The sequence below is a fragment of the Oncorhynchus masou genome, chromosome 1 (assembly GCF_036934945.1).
Source record: "Oncorhynchus masou masou isolate Uvic2021 chromosome 1, UVic_Omas_1.1, whole genome shotgun sequence".
Classification (NCBI taxonomy): domain Eukaryota; kingdom Metazoa; phylum Chordata; class Actinopteri; order Salmoniformes; family Salmonidae; genus Oncorhynchus; species Oncorhynchus masou.
Window position 1 is genome coordinate 74,519,952 of NC_088212.1, and position 26,672 is coordinate 74,546,623.

The window sequence follows — 26,672 nt, forward strand, 5'->3', positions numbered from 1 at the left end:
TGCTAGAATTGATCGAAGGCTGATCAAAGTTCATCGATAGTCATCACAGCTAAACTTCCAGCCAAACCTTTGTAGAGGGAGAAGTATCCTATTGGGTAGAGGCAGGGTATAGAAACATGTGCAAGATGATATAGCCTACATAACTATTTCACAGAGGAGAGCTTAGTACAGACAGCAAAGTTAGAGAGAAAAATGGTATTAATTCAGTTATCATCCCTAGTTTCAGAAGTGTCGCATGGACAGGCTTTCTTAGGTCTGTGTAGTTTACTTATTTCCCTTATTGTTCTTTTGCTGATCCGGCAGCTTGTGAAGCAGAGGAGACCACGAGGATTCCCTCCTGGACCGTCACCTATCCCTGTTATAGGGAACATTATGTCTTTAGCAACAGAACCGCACGTCTTTATGAAGAAACAGAGTGAAATCCATGGGCAGGTACGGTACTTAACTTATTGCGTCAAAGTGGCTTGATTAAACCTAGTCATTTCTTTGTGTTGGCTACTTGTGTGCACCCCCATGTAGGCTAGTCTTCTTGTGCTCAAACCGGTTTAACTATTGCGGTTTAGCCTATTGAGTGTTAATTTATGAATACGGATTTTTTGCATTACAATATGTATTTTTTATAGCGCTTTTCATTACAAAACAGAATCTCAAAGTTGCTTTAATTTCATTCGTGAAAAAACAGTGTGAAATAAGGTTTGAAGGTAGCCTAGTGGTTAGAGCATTGGGCCAGTAACCGAAAGGTTGCTAGATCGAATCCCGAGCTGCCAAAGTAAAAATGTAATTCTGCCGCTGAACAAGGCAGTCAACAGATTGTTCACAGTTAGCCTGTCATCGTAAAAAATACTTTGTTCTTAACTGACTTGCAGAATTCCTTGTGTGTCAAAATATTAGTTAGGATGGACGCTCCATTCTTGTCCCTATATCTTGCGTCAGCCTAGAAAAAAAACTCAGAAAACTGAACAGAAGAGGCTCGCTATTCGCTAAGTGTTGGCAGGCTCCAGCTGCGCTTGCAGCGTTTCGAAAAATGGCGAAGGTACGCTTAGTCAGCATGCCTCGGCAAATAGAGCTAGACTACCTCCAAACTAGCCTAATAGATAATTTGCAATTTAGATGTTATGTCATACTACTTAAAAAAAAAAAAACATTTTGGGAAAACAAATGGCATATTATTTTGGATGTCTATTTATTCAAGTATTTTATCTCAGATTTTCAGTCTTGATTTGGGAGGCTACTCAGCAGTGGTTCTGAATGGATATGATGCCATCAGAGAATGCCTGTACCACCAGGGTGATGTCTTTTCTGACCGGCCATCGCTGCCTTTATTTATGAAAATGACAAAAATGGGAGGTAAGAAAGTCAGTTATAATGTATTCTGAAATATGTACATTATGACATTGGTATATTGTTATTAGATATTACATGCAAATACAAGCTTGGTGTTATCGAACTCTCTAGGCTATTTTATGGTACATGCTCAGTAAGGTCTCATTATGTCTGCTCTAATCTCAATATCTTCCTTCTCAGGACTTCTGAATGCTAAATTTGGCAACGGATGGATTGAACATCGTCAACTGGCCAGCAACTCCTTTCGTTACTTTGGCAGTTTTCAAAAGCCCCTCTACCAGAAGATCCTGGAAGAGTGCATGTTTTTTGTGGATGCCATCGACGAACACAAAGGGAAACCCTTTAACCCAAAGCACCTTGTGACCAATGCTGTGTCCAACATCACCAACCTCATCATCTTCGGTGAGCGTTTCACGTACGACAACTGTGACTTCCAGCACATGATTGAGATCTTCAGTGAGAATGTGGAGCTGGCCGTCAGTGGCTGGGCCTTCCTTTACAACGCCTTCCCATGGATCGAGTACCTCCCCTTTGGAAAGCACCAGAAGCTGTTCCGCAACGCAGCCAAGGTCTATAACTTCCTGGAGCAGATCATCAGGCGCTTCTCGGAGGGCAGAGTGTGCAACTTCCCGCGCCACTACATCGATGACTACCTGAACAAGTTGGACAAGAGTGCTGGCGACTTGGGCACCCCGTATTCCAGGGAGAACCTAATCTACTCTGTGGGCGAGCTCATCATCGCAGGCACGGAGACCACCACCAACACCCTACGCTGGGCTATGCTCTACATGGCCCTCTACCCCAACATTCAAGGTCAGTGTGCTGCCTTATAGCACAGTAGGCCTCAGCACCAAGTCCCCTGCCTTGTCCTTACTCAAGTCTCATCACCCTGCCTTGTCCTTACTCAAGCCTCATCACCCTGCCTTGTCCTTACTCAAGCCTCATATCACCCTGCCTTGTCCTTACTCAAGCCTCATATCACCCTGCCTTGTCCTCACTCAGGCCTCATATCACCCTGCCTTGTCCTCACTCAGGCCTCATATCACCCTGCCTTGTCCTCACTCAGGCCTCATATCACCCTGCCTTGTCCTCACTCAGGCCTCATATCACCCTGCCTTGTCCTCACTCAGGCCTCATCACCCTGCCTTGTCCTCACTCAGGCCTCATAGCACCCTGCCTTGTCCTCACTCAGGCCTCATAGCACCATGCCTTGTCCTCACTCAGGCCTCATAGCACCATGCCTTGTCCTCACTCAGGCCTCATAGCACCATGCCTTGTCCTTAATCAGGCCTCTTAGCACCCTGCCTTGTCCTCACTCAGGCCTCATAACATCATGCCTTGTCCTCACTCAGGCCTCTTAGCACCATGCCTTGTCCTCACTCAGGCCTCTTAGCACCATGCCTTGTCCTCACTCAGGCCTCATAGCACCATGCCTTGTCCTCACTCAGGCCTCTTAGCACCATGCCTTGTCCTCAATCAGGCCTCTTAGCACCATGCCTTGTCCTCACTCAGGCCTCTTAGCACCATGCCTTGTCCTTAATCAGTCCTCTTAGCACCCTGCCTTGTCCTTAATCAGGCCTCTTAGCACCCTGCCTTGTCCTCAATCAGGCCTCTTAGCACCCTTCCTTGTCCTTACTCAGGCCTCATCATGTCAAGTGGTGTATAAGACCTCCACAACGTCCCTCCATCTCTTCCTGTCCTTTTCTATTTTGTTTGTCTCTTTTTCAGATGAGGCCTATTCTGGTATTAAGCTCAGTTTCAATGGTTCGCTAACAGGTCATCCTTGGTCTTTCTTTCTCCTCTTCTCCTCTGGTGTCCAGTAAAGGGACTTGCCTCATCCTTATTTAACCTTTCTCCAAGCCATAACATACAGCAAATAAGGTATATATTTTTTCTTTCAACTGTACAAAGTTATACACTCCCTCCCCTCGGACAGTGAAGCTACAATTGTAAATGTGTCTCTATAATTCACCATTTTAGATTTGATATCAAATATTTTATATTAGGTGACAGGACAGAATGTTCCGTTTATTTGAGGGTATTTTTATATATATATATGTGATATCTGTTTTACCGTTTAGAATTGAAAGCATGTAGCAAATGTATCTAATCCCCCCCATTTTGAAGACATCATAAGTATTTGGACAAGTTCACTTAGTGTTTTAACGTAGTAAAAATGTAGTATTTGGTCCCATATTCCTTGCACACAATAACTGCATCAAGCTGTAACTTTAAAAACGTGTTGGATTCATTTACAGCTTGTTTTGGTTGTGTTTCAGATTATGCTTGGCCCAATAGGAAGTGAATGGTGGACAATGTACTGTATTTTAATATTTTGTAGACACTTGTATTGTAAGTAAGAATGAAATGTGTTTTTGAACACAGCTACATTAATGTGGATGCTACCATGATTAGGGATGTCATGAATTGGAAATAAAATTACTCCAGTCATCATCCATCATTCATAACCCAAAATTAACCAAAACAAACTCCAAATGCATCCAACGAGTGTGTAGTCACAAGCTTGATGTAGTCATTGCGTACTAGAAATATGGGACCAAATACTAAACATTAGACCGCTTTAATACACTATAAGTGAATGTGTCCAAATACATATGACATCTTCAAATGGGAGGACTAGGTATGTAAAGTGCTTTCATTTCTAAACATTAAAACAGATATAAATGAAAATACCCTCAAATGAAAGGTGACATTCTGTACCTTCGCCTCATATGAAACATTTAACAAATCCAAAATGCTGGAGTATAGAGCCAAATTTACAATTTTAGCTTCACTGTCCAAATACATACAGAGGGGAGTGTATGTTTGTAGGTAATTAATAATAGTTTTTTTAAATATATTTTTGTTTAAACTATTTTACTACTAAGGTATACGCTGAGTGTATAAAACATTATGCTCTTTCAATGACATAGACTGACCAGGTTATTGATGTCACTTGTTAAATCCATTTCAATCAATTAAATCAATTTTATTTATAAAGCCCTTTCTACATCAGCAGATGTCACAAAGTACTTATACAGAAACCCAGCCTTAAACCCCAAACAGCAAGCAATACAGATGCAGAAGCACGGTGGCTAGGAAAAACTCCCTAGAAATGCAGGAACCTAGGAAGAAACCTAGAGAGGAACCAGGATCTGAGGGGTGGCCAGTCCTCTTCTGGATGTGCCGGGTTGAGATTATAAGTGTACTAGAGCATCTGCTAAATGGCAAAAATGTAAAAATGTACATGGCCATTAAGGCCAGATCGTTTTTCAAGATCAAACTTTCATAGATGACCAGCAGGCTCAAATAATAATCCCAGTGGTTGTAGAGCATTAGAATATATTTTTGCCATCACGGGCCAGAATCATGTATTCAGGATTATACATTATACATAATGTACATTATACATTATACAAAAGTACACTGTGCATTCAGCACCACGGACAAAACTCTTAACGGGTATGCACAAAAACACAAGAAAGAAAGAGAGCTCAACATTACATTTAAACTATCACTATCAGTGTGAGGAGTGAAGTCTCTGATGGGCATTGACTAGAGCAGTGAAGTCAGGTATAGTTTTGACATCGCTATGTGCAAAATTGCTGGGAGGCGAAAGTCAGTAACAGATGATCTGTGCCTTGACTTATTATATTTTATCACTGAAAATGCCTGTTCACATACATGGGTTGACCCAAACAGTACAAACATCACATAGACTATTGCAGCATAAATACTGGAGGCTGAGACGGGGGGGAACGACACTGATACCCCCGGACAGGGCCAACCAGGCAGGATATCACCCCACCCACTTTGCCAAAGCACAGCCCCCACACCACTAGAGGGATATCAACAGCCCACCATTTCCTAAATCAAATCATATCAAAGTTTATTTGTCACGTGCGCTGAATACAACAGGTACCCCCCGGACAGGGGAATGCTTACTTGCAGGCTCTAACCAATAGTGCAAAAAAAGGTATTAGGTGAACAATAGGTAGGTAAAGAAATAAAACAACAGTAAAAAGACAGGCTATAGAAGTAGTGAGGCTACATACAGACACCAGTTAGTCAGGCTGATTGAGGTAGTATGTACATGTAGATATGGTTAAAGTGACTGTGCATATATGATGAACAGAGAGTAGCAGTAGTGTAAAAAATGGGTTGGCGGGTGGTGGGTTGGACACAATGTAAATAGCCCGGTTAGCCAATGTGCGGGAGCACTGGTTAGTTGGCCCAATTGAGGTAGTATGTACATGAATGTATAGTTAAAGAGACTATGTATATATGTTAACCAGAGAATAGCAGCAGTGTAAAAAGAGGGGTTGGTTGGGAGCGGGCACACAATTCAAATAGTCTGGGTAGCCATTTGATTACCTGTTATGGCTTGGGGATAAAAACTGTTGAGAATCCTTTTTGTCCTAGACTTGGCACTCCGGTACCGCTTGCAATGCAGTATTAAAGAGAACAGGCTATGACTGGGGTCTTTGACTATTTTTAGGGTCTTCCTCTGACACCGCTTGGTGTAGAGGTCCTGGATGGCATGCAGCTTAGCCCCAGTGATATACTGGGCTGTACGCACTACCCTCTGTAGTGCCTTGCAGTCAGAGGCCGAGCAATTGCCGTACCAGGCAGTAATGCAACCATGCTCTCGATGTTGCAGCTGTAAAACCTTTTGAGGATCTCAGGACCCATGCAAAATCTTTTTAGTTTCCTGAGGGGGAATAGGCTTTGCCGTGCCCTCTTCACGACTGTCTTGGTGTGTTTGGACCATTCTAGTTTGTTGTTAATGTGGACACCAAGGAACTTGAAGCTCTCAACCTGCTCCACTGCAGCCCCGTCGATGAGAATGGGGGCGTGCTCGGTCCTCTTTTTCCTGTAGTCCACAATCATCTCCTTTGTCTTGATCACGTTGAGGGAGAGGTTATACTGGCACCACACGGCCAGGTCTCTGACCTTCCTATAGGCTGTCTCGTCGTTGTCGGTGATCAGGCCTACCACTGTTGTGTCGTCTGCAAACTTAATGATGGTGTTGGAGTCATGCCTGGCCATGCAGTCGTGGGTGAACAGGGAGTACAGGAGGGAACTGAGCACGCACCCCTGGGGAGTTCAAGTGTTGAGAATCAGCGTGGCAGATGTGTTGCTACCTACCCTCACCAACTGGGGGGGCGGCCCGTCAGGAAGTCCTGGATTCAGTTGCAGATTCAGTTAGCTTAGTGATGAGCTTTGAGGGTACTATGGTGTTAAACGCTGAGCTGTAGCCAATGCATAGTATTCTCACATAAGTGTTCCTTTTGTCTAGGTGGGAGAGGGCAGTGTGGAGTGCAATAGAGATTGCATCATCTGTGGATCTGTTGAGACGGTATGCAAATAGGAGTGGGTCTAGGGTTTCTGGGATAATGGTGTTGATGTGAGCCATTACCAACCTTTCAAAGCACTTCATGGCTACGGACTTGAGTGCTACGGGTCTGTAGTCATTTAGGCAGGTTGCCTTTGTGTTCTTGGGCACAGGGACTATGGTGGTCTGCATGAAACATGTTGGTATTACAGACTCAATCAGGGATATGTTGAAAATGTTAGTGAAGACACCTGCCAGTTGGTCAGCACATGCCTGGAGCACACGTCCTGGTAATCCATCTGGCCCCACAGCCTTGTGTATGTTGACCAGTTTATAGGTCTTACTCACATCGGCTACAGAGAGCGTGATCACACAGTCGTCCGGAACAGCTTATGCTCTCAAGCATGCCTCAGTGTTGCTTGCCTCGAAACGAGCATAGAAGTGATTTTAGCTTGTCTGGTAGGCTCGTCTCACTGGGCAGCTTGCGGCTGTGCTTCCCTTTGCAGTCTATAACACATAAGACGAGCGTGAGAGACGGTGTAGTATGATTCAATCTTAGCCCTGTATTGATGCTTTGCCTGTTTGATGGTTCGTCGCAGGGCATAGCATGATTTCTTGTAAGCATCCGGGTTAGAGTCCCGCACCTTGAAAGATGCAGCTCTACCCTTTAGCTCAGTGAGAATGTTGCCTGTAATACATGGCTTCTGGTTGGGGTATGTACGTACAGTCACTGTGGGGACGACGTCCTCAATGCACTTATTGATAAAGCCAGTGACTGATGTGGTGTACTCCTCAATGTCATCGGAAGAATCCTGGAACATGTTCCAGTCTGTGATAGCAAAACAGTCCTGTAGTTTAGCATCTGCTTCATCTGACCACTTTTTTAAAGACCGAGTCACCGGTGCTTCCTGCTTTAATTTTTTGCTTGTAAGCAGTAATCAGGAGGATAGAGTTATGGTTGGATTTACCAAATGGAGGACGAGGGAGAGCTTTGTACACGTCTCTGTGTGTGGAGTACAGGAGATCTAGACTTTTTTTCCCTCTGGTTGCACATTTGACATGTTGATGGAAATTTGGTAGAACTGATTTAAGTTTCCCTGCATTAAAGTCTCCGGCCACTAGGAGCGCCGCCTCTGGGTAAGTGGTTTCCTTTCCTGCTTATTTCCTTATACAGCTGACTGAGTGCGGTCTCAGTGCCAGCATCTGTCTGTGGTGGTAAATAAACAGCCACGAAAAGTATAGCTGAAAACTCTCTAGGCAAGTAGTGTGGCCTGCAATTTATCACAATATACTCTACTTCAGGCGAGCAAAATCTAGAGACTTCCTTAGATTTCGTGCACCAGCTGTTGTTTACAAATATGCACAGACTGCCCCCCCCCCTCTTACCAGAGTGTGCTGTTCTATCCTCCCGGTGCAGCGTGTATCCCGCTTGTTGAATATCCATGTCGTCATTCAGCCACGATTCCATGAAACATAGGATATTACAGTTTTTGATGTCCCGTTGGTAGAATATTCGTGATCGTACCTCGTCTAGTTTATTGTCCAATGATTGCACGTTGGCGAGTAGTATTTACAGTAACGGCAGCTTTCCCACTCGCCTTTTCCAGGTCCTGACCAGGCATCCGGCTCTTTGTCCTCTGTACCTGCGTCGCTTCCTCTTGCAAATAACGGGGATGTCGGCCCTTGCCGGATGTTTGGAGAATGTCTTGTTTGTTGAAGAAAAAATCTTTGTCTAATCCGAGGTGATTGATCGCTGTTCTGATATCCAGAAGCTCTTTTTTGCCGTAAGATACAGCTGCAGAAACATTATGTACAAAATAAGTTACAAATAACGCAAAAAAAACATAATAGCACAATAAAACTGCTGCCATTTCTTCCGGTGCCATTTCTACCCTGAGACAAGGCTAAGTATAGCCCACAAAGATATCCTGCAGCACACATTTACATTACATTACATTACATTTAATGTAATGCTCGAGGGGGCGCAAAACCGGACAGGAAGATCACGTCAGTGACTCAAACCACTCAAGTCAAGTATAGTGATCAAAATCCTGGCATGATGTGACACACCCTTTCTAGGGACGGCATGGAAGAGCACTAGTAAGCCAATGACCCAGCCCCCATAATAAGGTTAGAAGCAGAGAATTCCAGTGGAAAGACGGGAGCCGGCCAGACAGAGAGCGCAAGGGGGATTCGTCACTCCAGTGCCTTGCAGTTCACCTTTACACTCCTGGCCAAGACTAAACTCAATCATAGGACCTACTGAAGAGATGAGTCTTCAGTAAAAACTAAAAGGTCGAGACTGAGTCTGCGTTTCTCACATGGATAGGCAGACCATTCTGTAAAAATTTAACTCTAAAGGAGAAAGCCCTACCTTTAGCTGTTTGCTTAGAAATTCTAGGGACAATAAGGAGGCCTGCGTCTTGTGACCGTAGAGTATGTGTAAGTATGTACAGCATTACCAAATCAGAGATAGGTATGAGCAAGTCCATGTAATTCACACATCTACCCACGCTCCTCCCCTCTGGCGTTCGGCATCGTCGGTCTACTAACCACCGGTCGTGCGATCCATCATTACACACACCTGGCATCCATCATTACACGCACCTGCAGATGGAAGCCTGTCCTCACCTGGACTCCATTACCTTCCTGATTACCTCCCCTATATCTGTCACTCCCTTGGGTTTCTTCCTCAGTCAATATTGTTCCAGTGTTCACAAGTAAACGCCACTGTTATGTTGTCTCGTTTCATGTTTGTTGCTTTATTAAACGTTTCTCCTGTTTTGCGACTCACAGATTCATCGTTACAGTAATGATTTGTAGGTTATCAGTAAAACTTAGCCTTAACAGGAAGTAACAGTACTGGAGTAATATGATAAAATTTTGTGTTTCTTATCAAGATTCTTGCAGCAATATTTCAAATCAAATTTTATTAGTCACATGCGCCAAATATAACAAGACCTTACAGTGAAATGCTTACTTACGAGCCCCTAACCAACAATGCCGTTTATAAAATACAGATAAGAATAAGAAATAAAAGTAAAAATTAATTAAAGATCAGCAGTAAAATAACAATAGTGAGACTATATACAGGGGGGTACCGGAACAGAGTCAATGGGCGGGGGCACCGGTTAGGTGAGGTAATATGTACATGTAGGTAGAGTTATTAAAGTGACTATGCATAGGTGATACCCATTTGGGTAGCCATTTGATTAGGTGTTCAGGAGTCTTATGGCTTGGGGATAGAAGCTGTTTAGAAGCCTCTTGGACCTAGACGTGGTGCTCTGGTAAGGCTTGCCATGCGGTAGCAGAGAGAACAGCCTGGTAACAACCTGACACCGCCTGGTCAAGAGGTCCTGGATGGCAGGAAGTTTGGCCACAGTGATGTACTGGGCCATTCGCACTACCCTCTGTAGTGCCTTGCGGTCGGAGGCAGAGCAGTTGCCATACCAGGTGGTGATGCAACCAGTCGGGATGCTCTCGATGGTACAGCTGTAGAACCTTTTGAGGATCTGAGGACCCATGCCAAATTTTTTCAGTCTCCTGAGGGAGAATAGTTTTTGTCGTGCCCTCTTCACGAATGTCTTAGTGTGCTTGGACCATGTTAGTTTGTTGGAGAGGTCAATCATCTCCTTTGTCTTGATCACGTTGAGGGAGAGGTTATACTGGCACCACACGGCCAGGTCTCTGACCTTCCTATAGGCTGTCTTGTCATTGTCGGTGATCAGGCCTACCACTGTTGTGTCATCGGCAAACTTAATGATGGTGTTGGAGTCGTGCCTGGCCATACAGTCATGAGTGAACAGGGAGTACAGGAGTGGACTGAGCACTCACCCCTGAGGGGCCACTGTGTTGAGGATCAGCGTGGCGGATGTGTTGTTACCTACCCTTACCACCTGGGGGCGGCCCATCAGGAAGTCCAGGATCCAGTTGCAGAGGGAGGTGTTTAGTCGCAGGGTCCTTGCTTTGAAAGCACTATGGTGTTGAAAGCTGAGCTGTAGTCATTGAATAGCATTCTCACATAGGTGTTCCTTTTGTCCAGGTGGGAAAGGGCAGTGTGGAGTGCAATAGAGATTAGAGGTCGACCGATTAATCGGAATGGCCGATTAATTAGGGCCGATTTCAGGTTTTCATAACAATCGGAAATCGGTATTTTTGGACGCCGATTTTATAATTTAATTTACATTTTTGACAACTTTATTTAACGAGGCAAGTCAGTTAAGAACACATTCTTATTTTCAATGACGGCCTAGGAACGGTGGGTTAACTGCCTTGTTCAGGTGCAGAACGACAGATTCAATCTTGCAACCTTACGGTTAACCAGTCCAATGCTCTAACCACCTGCCTCACGAGGAGCCTGCCTGTTACGCGAATGCAGTAAGAAGCCACGGTAAGTTGCTAGCTATATCATTAAACTTATCTTATGAAAAACAATCAATCAATCAATCATAATCACTAGTTATAACTACACCTGGTTGATGATATTACTAGTTTATCTAGTGTGTCCTGTGTCCTTAGGGATGCCATCCCGTTAGATAAAATACGGAACGGTTCCGTATTTCACTGAAAGAATAAACATTTTGTTTTTGAAATGATAGTTTCCGGATTCGACCATATTAATGACCTAAGGCTCGTATTTCTGTGTGTTATTATGTTATAATTAAGTCTATGATTTGATAGAGCAGTTTGACTGAGAGATGGTAGGCACCAGCAGGCTCATAAGCATTCATTCAAACAGCACTTTCGTGCGTTTTGCCAGCAGCTCTAAGCATTGCACTGTTTATGACTTCAAGCCTATCGACTCCCGCGATTAGGCTGGTGTAACCGATGTGAAATGGCTAGCTAGTTAGCGGGGTGCGCGCTAATAGCGTCTCAAACGTCACTTGCTCTGAGACTTGGAGTAGTTGTTCGCCTTGCTCTGCATGGGTAACGCTGCTTCGAGGGTTGCTGTTGTCGATGTGTTCCTGTTTCGAGCCAGATAGCGGCGAGGAGAGGGATGGAAGCTATACTGTTACACTGGCAATACTAAAATGCCTATAAGAACATCCAATAGTCAAAGGTATATGAAATACAAATTGTATAGAGAGAAATAGTCCTATAATTCCTATAATAACTACAACTTGAAACGTCTTACCTGGGAATATTGAAGACTCATGTTAAAAGGAACCACAAGCTTTCATATGTTCTCATGTTCTGAGCAAGGAACTAAACATTAGCTTTCTTACATGGCAGATATTGCACTTTTACTTTCTTCTCCAACACTTTTTTTGCATTATTTAAACCAAGTTGAACATGTTTCATTATTTATTTGAAGCTAAATTGATTTTATTGATTTTATATTAAGTTAAAATAAGTGTTAATTCAGTATTGTTGTAATTGTCATTATTACAAATAACTTAAAAAATTGTCCGATTAATCGATATCGGCTTTTTTTGGTCCTCCAATAATCGGTATCGGCTTGAAAAAATCATAATTGGTCGACCTCTACTAGAGATTGCATCATCTGTGGATCTGTTGGGGTGGTATGCAAATTGGAGTGGGTCTGGGTTTCCTGGGATAATGGTGTTGATGTGAGCCATGACCAGCCCTTCAAAGCACTTTATGGCTACAGATGTGAGTGCTACGGGTCGGTAGTCATTTAGGTAGGTTACCTTAGTGTTCTTGGGCACAGGCACTATGGTGGTCTGTATTCATCACTAACTGAATTTAATGTATTGCTTTATCTGGGTAGCCAGAGAGGAGAGCATTGCAGTAGTCTAATCTAAAAGTTACAAAAGCAAATTAGCTTTACTGCATCATTTCTGTACCAAGTTTCAGATTTGTGCAATGTTACAAAGATGGAAAAAAGCTGCCCTTGAAATATTCTTGATATGTTCGTCAAAAGATAGTCCAGCGCAATGCAGAGGTCCTTCTGTTTTATTTGAGACTGTATAACCATCAACATTCATTTTCAGATCAAACAGCAGATATCTTTGTTTCTTGGGACCTAGCACAAACATCTCTGTTTTGTTCGAGTTTAAAAGTAAAACATTTTCCGCCATCCACTTCCTTATGTCTGAAACACAGGCTTCCAGGGTAGGCAATTGTGGGGCTTCACCATGTTTAATCGAAATGTTCAGCTGTGGGTCATCCGCATAGCAGTGAAAGTTGACATTGTATTTCTGAATGACATCAACAAGAGGTAGAATATATAGTGAAAACAATAGTGGTCCTAAAATGGAACCCTGAGGAACACCGAAACATACAATTGATTTGTGAAAGCCATCCAAAGAGAGTCAATTCTATATTTTCCAACAGATAAGATCTAAACCAGCAAAGAACTTTTCCGTGTAGACCAAGAGGGTGATCAATGGTGTCAAAAACGTCACTAAGGTCTAGGAGCACGATGACAGATGCAGAGCCTTTGGTCTGACACCATTAAAAGGTAATTTACCACCTTCACGAGTGCCGTCTCAGTACTATGATGGGGTCTAAAACCAGACTGGAGTGTTTCGTATACATTATTTGTCTTCAGGAAGGCAGTGAGTTGCTGCTGCACAACAGCATTTTCGATATAGGCCGATAGTTTTTTAAATTTTCAGTGTCAAGGTTGGACTTTTTCAGGAAAGGCTTTATTACTGCCATTTTTAGTTCATTTGGTACACATCCGGAGGATAGGGAGCCGTTTATTATGATCAACATAGCAGGACCAGGCTCAGGAAGTAGCTCTTTCAGTAGTGTAGACAGAATAGGGTCCATTAGGCAGCTGGACACTATTCAGCATAAAACAGCGTAGAACTTTCTTGTATTCTGGAGCCTCAGAATGGAATGAGTTGCCTCTGCCCATAAAAGCAACGTCCTCTCTGGGCAGCTTTAAAATTAACGTAAAAATAAGTTTGATGTCTTCTGTGCCCATATGAATAACCCCTACAATGTAACTGCAATGATGAGATAATGTTCTGCTTCTTTGTTTCAATGCCGTTCTGTGTTTAACTGTGTTCGATCTTGCCTAGCCATCTTGTTTCAAGAGGACCACAATGAAAATAAGTCCCAGACTTTGAGTGTTATCCTCCATGATTTTACTCATATGCATGTATGGGTTTGTCAAGTTTTGTGTGTACTTGATTTTTAAATGGTCAAATTAATAAACTAAACAAGGATAGGGGACAGGTTAAAGAAATATGTTTAAGCCTTGAGACATGGATTATATATGTGTGCCATTCAGAGGGTGAATTGGCAAGACAAAATATTTAAATGCCTTTTAAATGGGGTATGGTAGTAGGTGCCAGGTGTAACAGTATAACTTTAGACCGTCCCCTCGCCCATACCCGGGCGCGAACCAGGGACCCTCTGCACACATCAACAGTCACCCTCGAAGCATCGTGACCCAAAAGAGCAAGGGGAATTACTACCTCAAGGTCTCAGAGCAAGTGACGTCACCGATTGAAACGCTATTTAGCGCGCACCACCGCTAACTAAGCTAGCCGTTTCACATCCGTTACACAGGCGCACCGGTTTGTACAAAGAACTGCAACGCTGCCGGGGTTTTCACGCTCAGCAGTTTCCAATGTATTTTAGGAATGGTCCACCACACAAAGGACATCCATCCAACTTGACACAACTGTGGGAAGGATTTGTATTTATTAGGGATCCCCTTGCCAGCAGCTACTCTTCCTGGGGTGCAAACATATTAAAGGTTTTCTTATTTCTGCAGATACTAGATAAGAGTTTAGCAAGTAGAAAGCACATTGTGATAAAGGTATTGACAGTTTGCTGCTGGTGTTTCCTCTGTGTAGAGAAGGTGCATAAGGAGCTGGACAGTGTGCTGGGAAGTGAGAAGTCCCCCTCGCTGGCGGACAAAAAGAGGATGCCCTATGTGGAAGCGGTGCTACATGAGGTCCTGCGCTTCTGTAACATCGTGCCCCTGGGTATCTTCCGCGCCACCACTCAGGACACACTGGTGAGCGGCTACAACATCCCCAAAGGCACCATGGTCATCACCAACCTGTACTCTGTGCACTTTGATGAGAAGTACTGGTGCGACCCTGGAACCTTCTCACCACATCGCTTCCTGGACAGCAATGGAAACTTTGTCCGACGGGAAGCTTTCCTACCCTTCTCTCTGGGTGAGTCTGGCTTCTTTCCACTCCTAGGCCCCCAAAGAGAGTAGCACAGACTCTCACACACATACTGTGTACACCCTCTCACTTAAATGACTTTCCTCTTGCCTAATCTAAATGGTAATGCTTAAAAACAGGGTTAATAGTCATCATGGGGATGAAATTCCAATATATTAGAGATTATTCTGTATATTTGTATACTTTTTAGGGAGTAGTTCTGAAAGTAGCACTCATAAGCCAAAATGGTCCCCAAAAATTGCATACTACAGATATGCAGATATGTGCACCACGTCATTGCTCTCTCTCTCTCTCTGTGCTGTGTCCACTGAGCTGGGCCCGCCATGTAACCTCATTGGATAATGCTGGGCAGGCCTCTTTCTACCTGTCACTCAAATGTGAGAGGCTGAAGCTCATTGGCTATAACTCAAATTGCTAGGTGGCAGGCCCACAGAGGGAAATGTAGGGAAAATAACGCAGCACCGCTTCAATAAAAGTCTCTTTCAAACTAGGGATTTCGTGTCTAATTGAGGTAAGACAGTACTTCTGCTCATAGATTATGCATGTATGAACTACACATTGAAAAATACTTTCTTAGTTGCCAAAGTACCGGAGCATGTCTTTAACTGTATACCCCAGCTATGATCTCATTTCATTTTACCTACAATGAGTCAAATGTAATAAAAGCTAGAGCAACTCCGGTATTACAACAACCTTACGGGTATGAAGGCCCAGTAATCTATTTGAGCACTTAATTAATAGACTGGTGAGCAAGCCTGTCCCTGGGGCTATTGCAGACGACAACGCTGCCATTAATAAAGGAAAGTACTGCTAAGACAGAAAAACACCACCATGTCAGTTCAAACAAAACAAATCCTCTCAGTCATACCACCCATACATGTGGTTCCCTCTATTGCTCAAGTTGCGCTGTGTATGTAAGTGTAAACCTTTTCCCAGCCATAACCTATATCCTAATAAGGTAAACACTAAACAGCTGAAAACAGTGATAGTAAAGGACCTTTACGATCACTTAACAGATACATTGAGTACAATAGATATGTTGTATTGGTTGAATATTCACTGGAAAACAGTAGTCAGTAGTAGCTGGTGTCACTAAATCGGCAGACGGCTCATTGTAATGGCTGGAATAGAATGGTTTGATACCGTTCCGTTGATTTCATGTCAGCCCTTCACCAGCCTCCCCTGAGTAGAGTAGATGATACAAAGTATGACATGATCTTCACAAAAGTCAATCCATGTTGTGTGGTTTGTCCTCAGGGAAGCGTCACTGTTTGGGCGAGCATCTGGCCAGGATGGAGATGTTCCTGTTCTTCACCACCATGCTGCAGCGCTTCCACCTGCAGTTCCCGCCCGGCACAGTGCCAAGCCTCACCCCCAAACTGGGCATGACACTGCAGCCGCTGCCTTACTCCATCTGCGCCGTCCGCAGGCAGCAGTGACAGATTCTCAGAAGGCACAGCCCGAAGGGGTGGGGGGGGGTTTAGTCAGAACTAAACAGGGGTCTAGAGCTTGGACTCCTACCCTGTGTATTACACAGAACTGCTAGAATTCTAAACATCAGCCGATGGTTGTTTCTGAGAAATTGCATGTTTGCACAGCACCATTTGCAAAGTAAAATATCAGGTGGAACTTCTCAGTAAGTTTAATCGAAGATAAGAAGTGTGAATATTTAAACAATACATGCAGACATATACTATGAATTAACCTTGAATTAGAATTTACTTTTTATCTGTGTCCTTATCAAATGTCTCATCTTCCCTGCGGGATTACATCAATGATTGACAGGATGGGCCTCTATGATGGTTCACAGCCCTGTCTTCTCTCTCACAGCCTGCCTAGATGAGAAATGGGAACATTACCCACTGGGCACACACTGGTTGAATCATAGTTGTTTCCATGTCATTTCAATGAAATTACATTGAATCTATGTGGAATAGACGTTGAATTGATGTCTGTTCCCAGTGGGTAGTTTCAGCTGTTTCTACAGCAGTGAAAATAAGTAGACTAGCAGCCAGCTTTTCCTAGAAGGCTCTGGACATGGTGTTTAGTCTGGATCAGTGCCATATCAAGCAGTCTGAACTAACAATGAACCCGATCTCTAGGGATTCTTCCATGGAAAAGCCTTCCCTCAGAAAGCTACTGCAATATCTGTAGAAAATGTCTTTGTGATGCTGTCCTTTGTGATTTAAGTAAATTTTACTTTTGTCTATTATGGTCATACTTTGTAATAAGAACAATGCCGTTTTGGTACTCCACTTACCTTTTTTACAATGTTTATGGTGTGCCTTTCCTAAGAGAAATTCAAGTTACATATGTTTTATGCCGCTTGTTATTTTTCTTCAACATGCTGACAGTATATCTCTCAATAAGTTATAGGAAACATTTCTGGAGAGAAAACATAGACCTATCTAAACTACAGTACAGGACTAGTCAGACATGGACTTTTGCAGTAAGCCGGCAGAATGTGTCCAGACTGGGTCGTCCAGGGATACACAGACACTATAAATAATCTTCATGTGGTTGGAGCTGAGCCTGGGGGGGGGGGGTCACCCATTTCCTTAAGTGACCTCTCACTTCTACTCAACAGACCAAAGGGCTAGAAAAAAAACTCCAATGCAATGCTGTGCTGTGCATATATCAGACTTACTGGGTAATATTTCATATTGATGTAATGTCTCTGGCTATTTTTGGCACCCAGCATACCTCTAACTGCACTTCTCAGAAAGTTATGCTGAGGTAGACAGACTGCCAATTCGCCTGGATGAGCACCTTGTTTGTGTGCATTGAAACTGTAACATTGCAGTAATTTCAGCAAACATCAGTGTTCCAACTGTGGTTGTTGGCAGGAGGATCTAAACACTTTAAGGACAAAGTTATAGTACAGTTACATTCAAGGGGATTTTTATGCCACACTCAGTACACACACACACACACACACAGTTACAATTGAGTATGTGTGTGTATGTATCAATAAAATCATTTGAGAGAACAGTTATTTTAGGGATGGTGTTTTATGACAGCTATAAATAACAAAAATAATTTCCCCCACAATTTTGATATGGTTGAACAGTTACAACAGACATACAATATCTCAATGCTACATAAGGGTAACAGCCATTCATAGAAACTTTTATGACAAGAACATTAGAGGACACTGTGGTTCGTGAGACTGCACAGTGACAAGCCAACAAACAAACTTTTACAACATAATGAGCCATAAAATGTGGGGGGAGGTGGCAGAGGCATCACAATTCACCATCAGAACTTAAGAGATGCAGTGTCGCTCAACCCGAACGGACTGAAGGGCCACGGTTAGGAGTCGTGAGCTCTCCTCCACAACACCTGGGCTGGGCTTCACCAGCATCACTTTGAGCCTGCTGTGGGACATGAAGCTCAGAGACCTCTGGGTCCAACCATAGCAAGCCCAGTGTATGAGGGCCCAGAGGTTGGGCAGTGAGCAGGGACAGTTTGGCACTGGTTGGGTGGATGGGTGGACTGAGTAGACAACACAAGAGTTGAGAGAGAAAGTGGTTATGATAAGGAGCAGGGAGATGCTGAACCCAAAAGAAAAACACCAAACCCCACAGTTCAACATCTGTAGTATCAGATAAAAACTCTGGAAACAGGATGAGAATACCAGGGTCTCACTGTACAATATGTCAGCTGTGTGTAGAAAACAGATGCATTCTGTTGATTAATTAAAAAATATAATATATTTATACACTCTATTTATATGCAGATATTTTTTTGTGCAGAGGCTAAACACTTGTTTGGTAGTAAAATGTGGACATTTATATATATTTTTGTCTTTAAATATACTAGCTTGAATTACACTGCCTATTTGAGAACTTCCTTCTCCAGAGAAAATGACTTGATAGGGTGATAAGTGAGTTCGGCTTGCAGGTCTGCCATCTCTTTCATTAAACTCTTTTCTAGTGGAATGCCTAGAGTTTTTACAGACAGAAATATAGAACTATTAGTATTAAACCATCTTATGGTACAGAGAATAAGACACTATAAAACCAAAACAAAGGTGAAACCCTGGATTACTTAAGTCCTGGCCTGGTTGTGGGTTTGGCAAAGATCTATAGTTTTTGTCAAAACATCATTTTCTGTAGAATGACTGAAATTAAATGAAGAGGTTATCTAGACAGAGTATGTGTAAAAACAATGCCAACAGCAATGCACTCAAAAACACCTTTACCTATACTGGTACATGAATAATCATGGGATTTTACTGTACAAAATGTTGCCTTGCTGCAAACAGGTCTTTTACAGTCAACTGACAATCAAGGATCCCAATTCTACAGTGAGGTCTTTAGAAGATCAAGCTGCCAGCGGGGCAGCGGAGGTTGACAGAAACACTTTGCTCTATCACAGAGGAGCAGTTCAATTGCTTGAATGTGTTTGTTTTTCAAGTTGTTCATACAAAGCTTAAAAACTATTTCAATCACCGAGATTTTGTTTTAAAGTCAATTACTTAAATTCTTGCAAAATAATGATTCAACTTCACGAGAATCCTGAGTAACCGTGAAAGAATAGATATAATCAAAAGAAAAAAAAACATCCCTTCATTGGAACAGCACTCCATTGGAACAACAGAGAACATCTCATCTCCGACAACATTTCAATGACTTGCGACCAAGCGTTCCTGAAGAAAACACACACACATACACACGCTCACACCAACTAAATAATATAATATAATAATATATCCCATTTAGCAGACGCTTTTGTCCAAAGCGACTTACAAGTCGGCTGGGGCCACTACTTTTTTACATATGGGTGGTCCCAGCGGGAATCGAACCCACGACGCTTGGCGTTGCAAGCGCCATGCTCTACCGACTGAGCCACACAGGAAACCAATAAAAAGAAGAAGGAAACATAACAGGGCGGTGGTACACATGAATAAAAGGCATCAAAAACGATGCAGGTATAATGCTCATTTTCAGTCAACATCTCCACAACGTCTCTGTGACTGAGTCAGTGATACAGTGTTTGGTGTCGCCAGCAAGGGGAGAGGACTGCACAGACCAACATAGGGTCTGGACCAGGGGACTCAGTAAAGGTTCAGACAGGCACATTTGATATATAAATTTAGAATATTCCTGACAGTGAGCCTGAAACAGTCTCAGTCTCTTGTCTTTCCACGTTTGAACTGTTCGCTTTGGTAACGGATGTCAACCACGTCAAGGTGTTTTTTCTTTTACTTTATTTGAAATCATAGGATTTGTTTTAGTACCTAAGGGAGAGTTAAGTGCTCTGCGTTCAAGGCAGCATTACAGCCAGATCACCATGGAGGGCGCATCCAGACCCTTTTCCTCTCTTCCTCTCCACACCAGTGTCCTCAGCTCTGGTGTTTGTTCTTGGTCTACTCTCCATGGGGTGAAAGTGCATAGGAGTGGGGTTCCCACCATTGCAGGAAGAATCCCCTCACAGTAGTAAGGCCTTTTTTCAAAACAACATGACTGCATTAGCGTGTCGGCACAGTGACAATTTCAACGTGTGGAGATCCAGCAGGGTCATCCTGTGTGTGTATGTGTTTGTGTATATGTCTATAGTACGTGTGTGCACGTATGTGTTGTGTATAAATATTTTTTTGTGTGTGTGTGTGTGAGAGCGTGTAAAAGGGAGGAGTTGAAGGACTTTCGCCTTCACTGTTCCGCCCTTCCCGAGCATCCTGGCTCTGTCCCTCCTCTTCCTCTTCTTCATCATGCTACTGGCGCTCCTCCCCTTCCTCCTCCTCCTGAATGACCTGGATCTGGTCGTCGGAGGGCGAAGGGGACAGGCTGAGAGGCAGGCTGTCGGCCTGCTGCTTCTCCTTGCTCTTCTCCTCCTCCTCGATGGTCTTCTTCCACACCTTGTGGTTCTCTGTCAGGTGCTGCATGATGTTGCAGAACAGCCGACGCCGGCCGTTTCTCCTTTCTGCATGGGACCACACACAAAAAAGGATTTAACATCCCAAAGCTTTTTAGTTGCACTAGCAAGAAAAAAAAACTCCTGCTCTTGATGGAAATGTTAAATGCTCAATGTTAAAATTATAAATGTATCAACTCACGATCATATATCAATTCAGAAGGGTAGAAAATGACGTCTTACTTGGTTCGAGCTCCTCCTCCAGCTCGTCTTCGTCAGTCTCTGTGTCCTCCAACTGCTCTTCCTCATCCTCAGAGCGCTCCTCGTCGATCCAGTAGCCAGGGAGCAGGCCAGCGGCGTCATACGAGTTGCAGAGCGGCCCCACGATGTGTGTGATGAAGGACTCCTGCAGCTTGGCCAGCTGGGGAGAGGAGCGGTCCATGAAAGGGCTGATGGGTAATCCCAAAGTGGCTTCCTCATCCCCCTGTAGATGATCGACAGACAGGCAGACAAACATTTTCACTAATTTGTCAATTAAGATTAATGAATAAAACAATCTAATTTCACTTCGTAGAGGGATAAATGTGACATTGTGTTGATTCTAGCAGTAACAGACAGCAGAAAAGGAAGCAACAGTTCTGGGTAGGCTATGTCTGTTTTCCAACCCTGGTCCTCCAGTACCCCAACAGTACACATTGTTATTGTAACCCTGGACAAGCACACCTGATTTAACTTGTTAACTAATCATCAAGCCCTCAATGAGTTGAATGAGGTGTGTTTGTCCAGGTCTGCAATGAAACTGTGTAATGTTGGGGGTACTGGAGGACCAGGGTTGGGAAACACTGGTCTATGTGATATGTGAAGCAACAGTTCCGGGTAGGATATGTGATATGTGAAGCAACAGTTCCGGGTAGGCTATGTGATATGTGAAGCATCAGTTCCGGGTAGGATATGTGATATGTGAAGCAACAGTTCCGGGTAGGCTATGTGATATGTGAAGCAACAGTTCCGGGTAGGCTATGTGATATGTGAAGCAACAGTTCCGGGTAGGCTATGTGATATGTGAAGCAACAGTTCCGGGTAGGATATGTGATATGTGAAGCAACAGTTCCGGGTAGGCTATGTGATATGTGAAGCAACAGTTCCGGGTAGGCTATGTGATATGTGAAGCAACAGTTCCGGGTAGGCTATGTGATATGTGAAGCAACAGTTCCGGGTAGGCTATGTGATATGTGAAGCAACAGTTCCGGGTAGACTATGTGATATGTGAAGCAACAGTTCCGGGTAGGATATGTGAAGCAACAGTTCCGGGTAGGATATGTGATATGTAAAGCAACAGTTCTGGGTAGGCTATGTGATATGAGAAGCAACAGTTCCGGGTAGGCTATGTGATATGTGAAGCAACAGTTCCGGGTAGTAGGGTATGTGATATGTGAAGCAACAGTTCCGAGTAGGCTATGTGATATGTGAAGCAACAGTTCCGGGTAGGATATGTGATATGTGAAGCAACAGTTCCGGGTAGACTATGTGATATGTGAAGCAACAGTTCCGGGTAGGATATGTGAAGCAACAGTTCCGGGTAGGCTATGTGATATGTGAAGCAACAGTTCCGGATAGGATATGTGAAGCAACAGTTCCGGGTAGGCTATGTGATATGTGAAGCAACAGTTCCGGGTAGGCTATGTGATATGTGAAGCAACAGTTCCGGGTAGGATATGTGATATGTGAAGCAACAGTTCCGGGTAGACTATGTGATATGTGAAGCAACAGTTCCGGGTAGGATATGTGAAGCAACAGTTCCGGGTAGGATATGTGAAGCAACAGTTCCGGGTAGGCTATGTAAAGCAACAGTTCCGGGTAGGCTATGTGATATGTGAAGCAACAGTTCCGGGTAGGCAATGTGATATGTGAAGCAACAGTTCCGGGTAGGATATGTGATATGTGAAGCAACAGTTCCGGGTAGGAAATGTGAAGCAACAGTTCCGGGTAGGCTATGTGATATGTGAAGCAACAGTTCCGGGTAGGCTATGTGATATGTGAAGCATCAGTTCCGAGTAGTATGGTATGTGATAATGTATAACAGGAAGGCATGGCATTGCATTACATTGCAAACCTGACATGTGTGCCATGCTGAGTGGAGGGGTTCCATACCTGCTCATAAAACTCATTGACAATGCCTTCTGTCCACTTGAGGTGCAGATCGCGTCCTTTGGCCGGCCCATTGATGTCTGCCAGCTTAATGCAGACTTGGCACACCAGCAGCCGGTCATTCTCATTAGTCCAGTCGATTCCTGGACTGTTCACATCATTCACCTATTTATAGCAACACAAACATTCACACAGTGATTATAACTGCCAGGCTCCTCATTTCTAATAGAGATCCAGCATGTTCCTTTAAGTATCAACTCTATTAGCCATAAAGATAATGTGTATTGTTATTGCCTTTGCCAGTATCGAAATGACAGGAAAAACAAAGTATCAACAGAATGGAAACAGATTTTCTGAAAATGTGAGGTTCGTCATCTTCATCTCAAACCTTTGAATTGAACTCGGCGAGGAAGTCAAAGTGCTTCTTCAGGTCTGTGGCGAGGATGGCCTCGATGACCAGGAAGCGAAAACGTTTGAACTCCACGTGGTCCAGGTTGGCCAGGAAGTTGAACTCTGGCTGGGACAGGTAGAGGCTCCAGGCCGAAGCAGCGTGGTGGTTCTCAAGGACCGAACGGTCATTATACAACACCGCCTGGGGAACAGAGGTATGAGACGGAGGTAGAGGAGAAGTGGATGAGGGAAGAAGAGAGTGAGTAGGATGAAGGGTAGGTCGAGTGGAGAGGGATGCGGGTGGGTCAGAGGACAAGAAGAAGAAAGGAGAGGGTAAAATAGGAAAGAGGAGGTTGAAGAAGGGAACGGTAAAAGAGGGAGGGGTGAGCAGGGGAAAGGAAATTGGGTCAGTGTGCTTTGGATTAAATAATGCAGACGGTCTAGACATGTTGGTGGACAGGTGGGTGATTAACTGACTGCCAACATACTGTTAATCAATATGTCAGGGTTGAGCTGCGTTAGTGGCTACGAGGAAGGCATGGCCCACATGTCAGGTTAGCAATGTAATGTAATGCCATGCCATCCTGTTATACAGTATCACATAGCCTACCCAGAACTGTTGCTTCACATATCACATAGCCCAGTGTTTACCAACCCTGGTCCTCCAGTACCCCCAACATTGCACAGTTTCATTGTAGACCTGGATGATTAGTTAACAAGTTAAATCAGGTGTGCTTTCCAGAGTTACAATAACAATGTGTACTGTTGGGGTACTGGAGGACCAGGGTTGGAAAACACAACCTAGACAGTATGCACTGTCCTATAATAGTTCATGATAGTGCAAAACACTTTTTATACAGTGGTATAGTTTGTTTGTCAACCTTTGCTGTAATGTTGTAGCAAGAAAAGGAATTGGCTGAATTCTTAGGAATTGTGGGAACTTTTCCCTGACATGTGAACTAAGTGTAATATTATACCAGTCCCTCACTTCATTGCTTTTACCATGAGATCCAAGGCTGATTAGAACCTATCTATGTAGAAGCTTTAAGTCCAATAAAGATCTCATCCATGAGTCACAGGGACCAAATGAATGCTGTCTGTGACACAAGCACAACACTTCCCCTTTCCTAGGACTTAACAGCGTGTGGGAACACAAATGGGAACACTTACTGAAGTGACGGGATAGGTTGTATCTCTTCCTGATACAGGTTTTACTGTTGAACAGGTGTGGGTTTGCTAGCTGAGATGGTAGAGCAGTGGCTTTTGGGATAATAACACTTACCTGAGCTGCGTTAGTGGCTACGAGGAAGGCGTTTGTGCGACCGGGGTGGTCATAGTCATGCATGGCAGCTGCTACATATAGTGCCATGAGTTCCAGAGCAGGGATGTTCCACGCCAGGCAGCCGTAGTTGTCGTCAGAGATGGACGAGCTCTTGGAGGAGGCGTATGATACCCGGCCCGGCGAGATCCCACTGTCTGAATCTAGAGAGAAGAGCAGCAGCTTTCAGCAACGACATACTGGGACCTCACACTGTCTGAATCTAGAGAGAAGAGCAGCAGCTTTCAGCAACGACATACTGGGTCCTCACACTGGAACTACATCATAACTGGAGAAGACTTGACTGTGTTATAAAGTGAAAACAGGGAACTAGTGTCACATTAAGAACAAAGTATGTAGAGTAGGATTTCTACAGGCAGGTTAAGCTGGTGGCCCAGTGACTCAGACTACTGCACTCCATTTGAAAGATTAAAAGGGCCAAAATAAGCCATAAACATGCTGAGCTCAGCACAGACAGATCTCTATCACGACAGAGGCTTGCTCACCACCCCATCTCCCCCCTCTCCGTTTCTCCACCCTTCCCTCCCCCTCTCTTTATCAGAAGGCAGCTGCTCCTCTGGCAGCTACTGAAGGATCAGTCAGTAAGCGAGCATTAAATCATTTCCGATGGATCAAAGATGCAGTACATAAAATATAATTAGCAGGGATGGGAGTGGGGATCCTGGCATTTTAAACTAAACCATCTGGTGTCTGCCGAGAAAAGGACAAACACTACAGGAATGCCTACACTGGTACATCAAGAGGCTATCATAGAACTAGAAAAGTCAATTTCCTAAAGAAAATGTGTGCTTGCTAGCACGTCTTAAAGTATTTATGGTTGTGAAATAAGTTAGAGTAGTTATAGTGAATACAATACTAATGGTACTGACTGGTTCATAAAGTAGAAAAAGTAGCTAGATGGGAAAATTGAATGATTGATTGATTGAATAGCCTACCCTGAACATGAAAGTTGGTGAAAGTTGGTTTGGTGTCTCTAGCTTGAACAGTTCAAGAGTTATTATTGTTGGTGGGTTATTAAATGCCAATGTATGCTAATTTGAATTGTTATAGTTTAAAAAGTTTTTAAGTTGTTTTAATGTATGTAGCTATAATAGTTAAAAAAAAAAAAAAATATTTCACCTTTATTTAACCAGGTAGGCCAGTTGAGAACAAGTTCTCATTTACAACTGTGACCTGTTGACCAGCAGTGCGACAAAAACAACATCACAGTTACACATGGGATAAACAAACGTACAGTCAGTGTGTGCAAATGTAGTAAGGTTAGGGAGGTAAGGCAAAAAAAATAGGCCATAGTGGCAAAATAATTGCAATTTAGCATTAACACTGGAGTGATAGATGTGCATATGATGATGTGCAAGTAGAGATACTGGGGTGCAAAAGACAAAAAAATAATAATAACAATATGGGGATGAGGTAGTTGGGTGGGCCATTTACAGATGGGCTGTGTATAGTGATCGGTAAACTGCCCTGACAGCTGATGCTTAAAGTTAGTGAGGGAGATATAAGTCTCCAAAAAGAACAGTAGCATTTGAAATGAATACCACTGTATTATCATGGTTGAAATTTAATTCAATAAGTGGTATGCTAATTTTTATACATTAAAATTGTTTATTGTTTATGAAGGTGTGTTAGAAAATGTTAAGTTAGGATAGCCTGAATGTTTTAAAGTTGGTCTTGTAACTTAATTTTGTTAACAGTGTATTTCTATGGTTCTCATTCCAACCTCATGTTAATTAATTCAGTTGAATAAGTATAGATGGATAGAAGGATTGATTGAGACAAGCTGGAGGAGGAGGGGCTATAGGAGGACGGTAGGAGGAGCTATAGGAGAATGGGCTCATTGTAATGGCTTGTAATGAAATTGTAATGAAATTCATGGAAACGAGTCAAACATGGGGTGGCAGGTAGCCTAGTGGTTAGAGCGTTGGACTAGTAACTGAAAGGTTGCAAGATCTAATACCCAGGTTGACAAGGTAAAAAATCTGCCCCTGAACAAGGCAGTTAACCCACTGTTCCTAAGCCGTCATTGAAAAAATGTATGTATTCTTAACTGACTTACCTAGGTAAATGAAAACCATGTGGTTTCCATATATGTGATGTGTTTGATACCATTCCATTCCAGCTATTACAATGAGCCCGTCCT

At 43.4% G+C, this 26,672-nt stretch overlaps 2 protein-coding genes across 4 annotated transcripts in view; one reads left to right on the top strand and one right to left on the bottom strand.

Annotated features, from left to right (window-relative positions):
- Nucleotides 1-56: 56 nt before the first annotated feature.
- Nucleotides 57-17,546, top strand: LOC135550481 (vitamin D 25-hydroxylase-like). Of its 2 annotated transcripts, none has more exons than XM_064981345.1 (5): nucleotides 57-432; nucleotides 1,206-1,347; nucleotides 1,525-1,746; nucleotides 14,455-14,784; nucleotides 16,054-17,546. In XM_064981345.1, exons 1-5 carry the CDS (start codon nucleotides 193-195, stop codon nucleotides 16,233-16,235), a joined length of 1,116 nt encoding a protein of 371 aa, XP_064837417.1. In that variant the 5' UTR covers nucleotides 57-192; the 3' UTR covers nucleotides 16,236-17,546. The 2 variants fall into 2 exon arrangements, with proteins under 2 accessions (XP_064837417.1, XP_064837406.1); XM_064981334.1 differs by having other exon boundaries at nucleotides 58-432; nucleotides 1,525-2,157.
- A 242-nt stretch (nucleotides 17,547-17,788) lies between these two features.
- The window catches only part of LOC135550467 (cGMP-inhibited 3',5'-cyclic phosphodiesterase 3B-like), a 93,315-nt gene continuing 84,431 nt past the window's right edge, over nucleotides 17,789-26,672 (bottom strand). For both annotated transcript variants that reach the window (XM_064981322.1, XM_064981313.1), the window contains exons 12-16: nucleotides 24,473-24,672; nucleotides 23,189-23,392; nucleotides 22,804-22,965; nucleotides 20,896-21,136; nucleotides 17,789-20,721 (exon numbers count right to left, since the gene is read on the bottom strand). In XM_064981322.1, coding sequence (XP_064837394.1) covers nucleotides 20,513-20,721; nucleotides 20,896-21,136; nucleotides 22,804-22,965; nucleotides 23,189-23,392; nucleotides 24,473-24,672 — 1,016 coding nt within the window. In that variant the 3' untranslated portion in view covers nucleotides 17,789-20,512. The remainder of the gene's footprint in view (nucleotides 20,722-20,895; nucleotides 21,137-22,803; nucleotides 22,966-23,188; nucleotides 23,393-24,472; nucleotides 24,673-26,672) is intronic.